Below are 10000 nucleotides of genomic sequence, written 5' to 3'. Positions count from 1 at the left end.
GATAGTTGCCAAAATGTATACCTACCAAATATATTTTTTTCACAAAAAGTCATTTTTTTTATAATTTTGGGGTCTCCAAACCGGACTCTCCCCTTAATTCTTGCTAGTTGAAATTTGCTGTGTATGCTGCTGTAGCATTGGTTCTTCAGTAAGACTGACTTCTCTTTTTTTTTTATTAATTTAAATGTTTGTTCAGCATGTACCGAACAATTACCGCCGCACCTGGCCAGTGTCTTGTGGCCAGCAGGTGCCACACCCTAGCTCCACACCCTGCGTCGCAGGGTCGGCAGGTGACTGGCGCGGCCGTCACCACTTGGGAAAAGTTCAGCCTCTTGAGTTTACCTAGTGGGCTGCCTTCACCACACCTGACACCTCTAAGGTGAAAGAAAGATTTAAAGAAAAAAATGGAAAGAAAGAAGATAGGAAAAGATAGTGTGTGTGTGTGTGTGTGTGTATATATATATATATATATATATATATATATATATATATATATATATATATATATATATATATATATATATATATATATATATATATATATATATATATATATATATATATATATATATATATATATATATATATATATATATACACACACACACGGTTCCCTCCAGATAAGTAAGGCGTCAGTCTGTGCACAATACTGTTCACATTCATCATTGCACTGCTTGTGACGCATCACTCCCTTTTGGTTCAAAGAGATTCATTTGAATATGTTTTCGGAGAATTAAAGAAAACTAAAAGGAAACAAAATATTTTCACATTCTATATCCTTCAAAACATTTCATCCACTGTGCATTGTGGACAGATTGAATGTTTGTGTAGCCTTCGGTCACATTAAATGTTCAAAACAAATCTGTTTCGTAGAGGCATGTTAAGGCAAAGCTGTCCATCCCTCCCACGTCAGAAATACTGTCATGGACAGTGATGAACGCGTTAGTGTATTCTGTGCTGCTTCTGTATAATTCATCATTGTTATACGCTGTAATGTTGCAGGTGTTGTGAAAAAAAAGAAAAAAAAAAAAAGAAACATACAATAAACTAACTTACAACGTTGGTAGATAACACTACATAAAAGAGTTACATATCATCAATAAAGTTTGGTCTTCTTTAAACGGTGCCTTCACATCACCTTGTAGGCGCCGTGTGTCAGTGCCAGTGTGACACAAACATCGACACAGGCTGTCTTTTTTCATCTCACTTCAGTAACGAACCATCCCCAGGTATCTTGTCATGTCATAGAGACATTTGATGTTCTCTTCTCTGAACAGCAAGTTTACAAATTTGTGTGAATATTCAGCGAGGTGTCTCAGAGTGACATGAGGCTCTAACTTTTTTTTCTTTACGTGAGTCTTTGCGTGTTTTAGTGTTGTAAGTTTTTGAATGAAGTGGCGAGTGTTGCAAGACAACTTTGGGATTGAGGGAGATACGAGCGGGATTGTAGGGCACTCATTTGATGCCTTCCTGCTAGCTGGCTTCAGTGCTGGTATCCTAATGGACTTCTTTCAGGCGCCGGTTGGAGTTATGACCGCACTTTGATATCATGACGCCATCGTACTTTTCTTTCTAGGCGATTTAGAATAAGAATGTGCACGAGATAAGAAGATATCCTTGTAGGGTTTAAGATGAATTAAGGTTTGCCACGAAGGCGTGTGAGCGCCTCAGTAAAGCTGTACAACAAATGGTACCACACGTTAAAGTTATTGTTATTTTCAAATCGCTTGGAAGTGTTACGGAAGGAACAATACTAACCCTCGTGGTCTTTTTCTTTCACCAGGTGGGATCAGAGTTGGTGACGCCCTACGGCAGCGCTCTGCAGCGGGGAGTGTCAGGCCTCTCCCTCCGCGTCCCTGGCGAGCAGGTGAGTGTGATGATCTTCCTTCCCCCCCAGGCGAGGCGTGATCCCTGCACACACCCGTCCATCCTGTATCATTTTCAAGCTTTCGATAAGATTATTTATTTGTGGAAGAAAATGTGTTACTCTGAACGAGCTGGATAGATGTGAGAATTGTGTTGACTGGTCTGCGCGCGCGCACACACGAGAGAGAGAGAGAGAGAGAGAGAGAGAGAGAGAGAGAGAGAGAGAGAGAGACTTCTTAAATTGACTAACTTTTTATAACAGTAATAATCCTTCTCAATGTCTTTCCTTAGAACATAATAACTTCGGATAAAGCAAGAGCTAATTTTAACTCTTACGATTACTTGATGGTGTGGACGCCGGTGTGGTGAACGAGTGTCATAACTACGCGAGAGGCAAACCAAAGCAGTCTTGTGCCTCCTTGTCTTATCATGACTTCTATTCAAAACTTGCTTCATAATTTCTTATCCTCTCTAATGATCTCTTTTTTTTCTAATGACTTTCTCTTCTTGTTATTATTCCTATTCCTCCTCTTCCTCCTCTTCCTCCTCTTCCTCCTCCTCCTCCTCCTCCTTTTCATTTGTTCTTTCTTTCTCATCTCTTCTTATGTGGCGAGTTAGATTTATGGGGTGGACTCAATTTCCATTATATACAAGGAAGTTCCATGGTTGGCTTAGTGAAAATAAGTTTGTGATATAACCGGGGTATGTAGTGAAGTTATCAATGGCTTTCATGTGTTTTCATGATTCTGGCTATAGTTCAACAAGGATTCTGCTTCAAAGGTATGGAAAATAATAAGTGATATCCATGGAAACCTGACTCGTCATCTTTGCAGCCTTTGAAGTAAATCCTGATGGGAGAACAATGAGTTTAGAATACAAATCGAATTGCCTTGTACAAATCTCAAATCTGGCACTGGCACCTCAATTGGCATTTTTTTTTTTTATTTCTTTATTGTTCTTTGCCATTACCCTTCTTACGTACAAGAAGTGAAGAAAAAATGTTACAAATGGTCTCAGCGATGGTAATGCTTTCCTCTCCCGTCCATCTGTCGTAGTGAGATACACATTTTTGCTCTGAAGTTGACTGACTTTGAGTAGGCTTGTGCTTCTACTACAACTTGGTGTAAAATCCCTCATTATCTCCCTGCCTTTCCTCCTTTTTTTCCCCGGAGAATCTGATAAGGCTTTTGTATTCCGGCGAGCTTCCCCCGTCAGCTGGTCTCACTTTTGTCACTAACTTCATAACTTTCTAAAAGATTAGCATGAAAAAAAAAAAAAACTTACAGGGAAAATTTTCTTACCAGCTCTTTGACTCATATAATCTCGTTAAATTTTTAGCAGCGTTGAATTTAGTTTTTTACTTATCAATTCGCAACCATTGATCTGCCCATTAGTGTTGAGGCAAATGAGTATTCCAGAGCGAAACCGAGCTACAGATGCGGGGAGAGGGAGAGGTAGAGAGAGAGGATGAGGATGAATAATATTATCGTGAAGATTTTTTTTATGCATGAGGAAAACTAGCCAAGGACAACAGGAAATGGAAAAAAAAGGCCCACTTCAAATGTAAGTTACCTAAAAAAAAACTGGTAGAGAATTAGCCGAAAGACAGGGACGAATGTCTTGAAGATGAGCATTGAGTGAGGCTGGGTGCTGCTGTCTGCGTCACCACGCCAGTGACCGCCTCTTGTGTGGTATTAGCTAAGCCAGTCAGCACGAGGAAGGAAACCTCAGCTTGAGTATGTAAGTACCGTACGCGTATATACTGTATGTACATCTTCCAACAAAGGAAGCATTATTATGCATGCACTCCATTTTTCATATTCTTTCAGGGAACACTCGGAAAATAAACTGCTTTGATCTATCGTTACCGCATAATCTAATGACTTCAGCCATCTCTCTCTCTCTCTCTCTCTCTCTCTCTCTCTCTCTCTCTCTCTCTCTCTCTCTCTCTCTCTCTCTCTCTCTCTCTCTCTCTCTCTCTCTCTCTCTCTCTCTCTCTCTCACACACACACACACACACACACACACACACACACACACACACACACACACACACACACACACACACAAGAAGAGAGAACGAGGTTACTTCAGCAGTGCCTACGAGACTCAAGAACTCAGGCCTCAGGAGAGCATTGTACACTGAACTAACTAACCTGGTATTTAAACTACTCCCTCGCGTTCTTGATGGGGCGGCACTAGCTAGTGTTTCCCCTCATGTTTATTCAGCCTCTTGCTGCCTCCGAAATGTAGAGTAAAATAAGATCTTGCACAGGTTTAGGCACACCTCAAATATATGCATAGACAAGTCAGGGTGGGTGAGGGTGGCTCGCAGCATCCTCATCCTTGCGTCCATGATATGAAGAGGAGTGTTCAATCCCTGGTGGGGGTCACTCCTCCAGGCCCATGGCGGGAACGCTGAGGGAGCTGCGGCCGAGAGTCGCCAGGACCATTACTCCTTTCACTTCTGCTCCATCACTGAGTCGGCCTTTAGTGCTCCCCTCCCACTTTGTTTACCCTTCCTCTTCTCCCTCTCCCTTCTCGCGTTTGTTCTCTCCCCCTTCCTGCCTCGGGGGGTTCCAGTCAGCTTAGTAGTTTGAGCATTTGACTCACAAGTAAGAAGATCAAGGCACGATTCCCCGGCCTGGCAGGACAAAGGAGAGAGTTTCCCCGCTTCTCATGCCGCGATACACCGGGCCTGGGAGTGCTGCCCCACGCCTTGTTCATGTTGCTACTGCTGCTCTTACTGGGATTGGATAAAAATTAGCATGGTTTATAGGAGTACTTTGGGTATTCTCGCCCGTAACTCGGATTATCACTCGCTTTCTCTCTCACACTTTTATACCTAGTATATCCCGTGTGTGTGTGTGTGTGTGTGTGTGTGTGTGTGTGTGTGTGTTTCACTGTTTGATCTGCTGCAGTCTCTGACGAGACAGCCAGACGTTACCCTACGGAACGAGCTCAGAGCTCATTATATCCGATCTTGGGATAGGTCTGAGACCAGGCACACAACACACACCGGGACAACAAGGTCACAACTCCTCGATTTATATCCCGTACCTACTCATTGCTAGGTGAACAGGGGCTACACGTGAAAGGAGACACACCCAAATATCTCCACTCGGCCGGAGAATCGAACCCCGGTCCTCTGGCTTGTGTGTTGTCAAGGAGTAAGAGTAAGCGTGGTGGCGGGGAGGTGTTTGGTGCTGCGAGGCGTAGTAACCAAACTGGCAGTGGCAGGAGGCGCTCTAGCGTGGCGGCGGCCAGTCCGGTGATTAGGATCATAACGAGGCTTTACGGCGCGCTGCCTTGACGCTAATCGCCGCTACCCGACGCTCCAATAATGAGATTTTAGAAGGTTATCATTTTGTGGGCCGATGTTTTTCTTATTCAGCATCACCTGAAGTAAGATGTGCTGGTCAGTGGCCGTCACCGCTCAGTGGCAGGATGTCCCGAGACGCGGCTGTCCCTCCACCTCACCTTCTCGCTCCTCTGGGGAAACGAGCAGTGTCCAGAAACTTCGACGCATGAAAACTGTACGAGCGGCGATGATCTCCAGCGTTGTAGTGAGTGCGGGATTGCTACCTGGCAACCTTCAATTTCATCCCTCCTGAGCCGCCCGACATGCACCACTTGCTCCCTCTGGCCTTTCCAATACAGTGTTTTTATCTCCCTAGTCTTCTCTCCCTTCCCCTTGGATTCATGGTGGGTATGATGTCAAGCGGATGGTCGAATATATGATAGGACATATTGACTAGAATTGATTTAATAGTCTTTATTAGATGCAATAAGAAGAAAGAAGAAACAATGCTGCGTAGACGGGTGATATTAGCTTAGGAGTGAGGGGAGCCATTAGCTCATAAGTAGGTCAGAAGGTGGCCAAGGTGATGCTGGACTAAAGAGGTGCCAAACAAGATTTTTAGTTCGTCCTGTACCTAAACGTTTCCCTCTGCCTGGAGTGATGGGAAGCCCCAGTGATGGCAAGGAAACATCAAGGCAGGAGTTATGTTTCATAAAATTGTAAGCATTGCATGATATACTGCACAGTTCTCGGCAACATGGATCAGGGAACATGCATCTCTCAGTTATGTTACATGATTCCACTGATGTATGGTGACCGACTGTTTAGTCTCATGCTGGAAATGAAGAATGATCCAATAGGTATGTTTGAGCTAATGGGAAAAGACTCCCAGTCGTGACTTCAAACTCCTGCTTATCAGGAACATGTTCAATTAGGATATGAATAATAGAATAAATATCGAGGTTATGGAGATGCGTGGTGCTTCCCCTTAAAACAGTGATGTGTAATGATAAAGGGGAAGGTTGACTTGGGGGATTTTACGAGGGAGACAAATAATGGAGATGACAGGATTAGTTTCCATCACAGCGCTGCACAGAAAGGGGAAAGCAGAGAGAGAGAGAGAGAGAGAGAGAGAGAGAGAGAGAGAGAGATAGAGAGAGAGAGAGAGTTTATTAAGTAACCACTGAACTGCTGCGTTCGTTGCATTGTACCTCACGACGCCCTTCACATGTTAGCTTCACGGCCCTTCAAGTGCCCGCAAGGTCCCTGTATCGGCTTTCTATCTGAGTGAAGGAAAGAAACCCCATTGACGAATCCTATAATATGAACAGAGATGAAGAAAGAATCCTCCAGGCAAGAATAGAGGAACACTAGTAATATGAAACGATGAAGCTTTCAAATGGAGGGAGGAAGTTGTGTTTACTCGATGGATGGAAGTCCTAGGTCTCGGGGGCTCCATTCAGACCTGTAGGAAAGGCCAAGGTTCACGCGTGCTGTGTCCACCCGCTGCAATTGGAAGGAAGAAAGGAAGGAAGGAAGGAAGGGAGGAAGGAAGGATTGGTATTGTGTTGAGCGAAGCGTCTTGAAAGATTTAAAGAGAAATGTGGAGTTTTCGATCCCCATTAGGTATTTGAGAAGATATGACATTCCATTCAAGTAAGATAAATGTTTAAAACTATGTTACTCGTACTTTTGGAGCAGTGCAGTGTTATTGAGAACTGAAGAGTTAAGGTGAAAAAAAATGCAAAAGAATATGAGGTTAGTGTCAAAAGTGTAGATGAAAAAGAATCGTAATTTCATAGATAGTAGTTAACAAAGCAGTTATAAATATTTGAATAGTTTATGATAATGACATTCTTAAGAAAAAAACTAATAAATCAATCAATCAGTCACCTACCTAAACAAATAAATAAACACAACAACAACAACAACAACAACAACAACAACAACAACAACAACAACAACAGTAACAGTAACAACAAAAAGAGGAAGAAGAGGAAGCAAAAGAAGAATAGCCACAATAATAAAGAAAACTAATTTGGAGACTGGTTATTGCAGCATGCCAGCTTGAAGGCCACTCTCCTCACAATAACACAAACTTGTTGACGTCCTAGAGAGAAGCGTAAAACGTGATTCACTCTCCAAGACTGCGGTGTACACGAGTCGAGGAGTCCCAGAGCAAGGTTGGTCCGTTTCTTGCTCCTTGCCCATTGGAATGTCTCTGAAACTTGGTCTCATATAGCAGGGAAAAATTTTAAATAATGAGAAAGGGAGAAAAAAGGTGATGAAGAATGAAAAAAAAAAAAATGTCGGAGCAAAATTGGTCTGTTTCTTGTTCCTTGCTCCTTGGAATGTCTCTGGACACGTGGACACCTTAGTCTCTTATAGCAGGGAAAAATGATAAAAAGGGAGAAAAAAAGGTGAATAATGGAAAAAGAAAAATGTAAGAGCAAGGTTGGTCCGCTTCTTGCTCCTTGCCCCTTGGAATGTTTCTGGACACGTGGACACCTTGGTCTCATATAACAGGAAAAAAATAAAAAGTGAAAAAAGAAAAAGGGTAAAAAAAAAAATAATGAGTGGAAAAAAATGTGGTTTGTCCCCAAACTTTCCACATTTCCACAAACAAGCAGTGTTTGAGTATAATTTGTGAGCATTTTCCTGTTTACAAGTAACATCCACACCATTACTGTGCGCTGGTGTTCTGCTCCCGTGATGGACAGGTTATCAGAGCGGTAATTAGTTTGTCATTTTAATTTGGTGTACTACGGGATTAAACTTTTTTTTTCACTGAAGTGGGGCATCAATTTAGCGATTCATCATTGTATAAGCTCATTGTTGTTGGTGCGCGGCGTCAGTTCCCCCTGTCAGTGTCACGACGATGGTGAGGAATACTGCAATATTCGCGAGGCTCCCGGCGAAGGTAAATCTCGCGGGAAATGTGTGGTCAGTAGTCAAAACAGGGAAGCAAATCTGGCATGAAAACTGTAGCCTTATCATTTGAAAAGTATGTTTGAGACGGGTACACTTGCACTGAGTCTCTCTCTCTCTCTCTCTCTCTCTCTCTCTCTCTCTCTCTCTCTCTCCCAGTTTTGCTCCCTTCAGACTAATCCCTTTTAACACATAACAAGGGAAAAAATGTAGTTATTAGAGCATAAATGTAAGTGAAGCTGCAAGAAGCTATCAGGTCTATACATGGCAATCCTTGTAATTTCACAGTAATAGCCATATTCAGAAACGCCTTGCTTTCTCACCACGACAATTTTTTCAAGTCCCTATAGACGTCTAGCCGGCTTTTCAAGACAGTTTCTCTTCGTGATCAACTAGAAATCTTGTTAATACATCCCCAGAACCATAAAAGTACCCTTAAAAACACGATTATCTTCAACTAGAGCCTTCGGAAATAGTCGTCATGAGAGAGCATAGCGTTTCTGAATACGGGTGTAAGTCTCAAAGAAAAGTCGATGCTACAGACACGCTGCGGTACAGTGTGAGGCGTTATACACACGTGGAGCTGAGGCTGTTACTGCACCCGTCAATCAACTGTCGTGGCCGCCTCACTTGCCCATATTTTTACATTCCATCGTTTTGAACTTCCCGAATCCATTTGTATCTCCCGGTTATGATGCTTCTGGGATGTAGTGAATTAATGGAATGTCTTCAGTATTGTCTCAAAGATGCAGAAACTTCGTCTTGTTTTCATTTACCTACTTTCCGTTCATCTACATTCAACCTGGCTTGCTGATTTTTCACCGTTCACTTGCATGTGTGCACAGGGAAGTTAACCGATAATGAAGTGTTCAGATTTAATTTAACACTGTTACTGATCGGTTGCCATGTAGGTATTCACGGCGTTAGCAACTCTACATTAGCAGGAATTAATTTTTGTAATGGACATGCTGGAATCCAAAGCTTACCGTATACAAAATGATCACAGATGCACTTGTGTTTCATTGGGTTCTGATGTATCCGATTTATTCATATTGACAAGCAATTTTCCATGGCTGTGTCATTTTTTCTATACAGTTACGACTCCCGTAGTTTGTGATTTCGTATATTTGCTGGGCTCTCTTGGCTGGCGTCTTTGTTTCTTATATTACACTACTATAGCGTACCGTGTTGTTTTCGTGCAGCTCTGAATGTGCTTCTTCTATGTACGGTACCTGTATAGTACTGATATCCTTGGTACACAACAGTCCTCCACCTCTCTCCTCCGCCCCGTCACTTCACGATTCAGTTAGGTGGTTTTCGTGAGCCAGGTGTTGAGCACCGCTTGGAGGCGCACAGTGGGTGATGCAGGAGGGGCCCTGGCCAGCTGCGCCTTGTAATGAGGCGAGTAATGACTTAAAGGGGAAGAGAGACGAAAGGAGGTGATGGGCTCACGGCTCTGTTCTATGATCTCCAGTTTAGGTGGCCAAGAGAGGTGGAGCGAGTGATGAATGTAAAGACTGTTTTGTGAGGGCAAGGGTCTCAAGCGTCTTGGGTTAGTGGTGTAGACTGTCAACACCATAATGAATGTCGTCAAGTGTGGGCGCCGGATGGCTGGTGGGTTGGGGTTCTGGGAAAACGGAAGGTCACGCTTAAGCTGAGGGAGACGGATGTGGCCTGGAGGCTTGGGCGATGCAGATGGCAGTGTCTCCATTAAGACTTGAGGCCTTGGGAGAAAGCAGTGTAGTTGGGGAAGGAGAGCGATGTGTGCGGTGGGATCTCGCTCTTATGCAGTGGTTTGGGAGGTTCTTTAGGATGATAGTGTAGTTACAGATTAAATTTATACTCTCTGAACATCCAAGGTTACATGCGCGATAAGAGGAGAGTGACGGCGAGAGGAGACAGTTG

At 43.3% G+C, this 10000-nt stretch overlaps 1 protein-coding gene across 1 annotated transcript in view; it reads left to right on the top strand.

The window, feature by feature from the left end:
• The window catches only part of LOC123517115, a 219653-nt gene that overhangs the window by 178574 nt on the left and 31079 nt on the right, over positions 1-10000 (top strand). The window contains 1 exon segment of the mRNA XM_045277026.1: positions 1784-1867. Coding sequence (XP_045132961.1) covers positions 1784-1867 — 84 coding nt within the window.

Source organism: Portunus trituberculatus, chromosome 41 (genome assembly GCF_017591435.1).
Source record: "Portunus trituberculatus isolate SZX2019 chromosome 41, ASM1759143v1, whole genome shotgun sequence".
NCBI classification, from domain to species: Eukaryota; Metazoa; Arthropoda; class Malacostraca; order Decapoda; family Portunidae; genus Portunus; species Portunus trituberculatus.
This window is presented reverse-complemented; position numbering and strand designations above follow the sequence as displayed.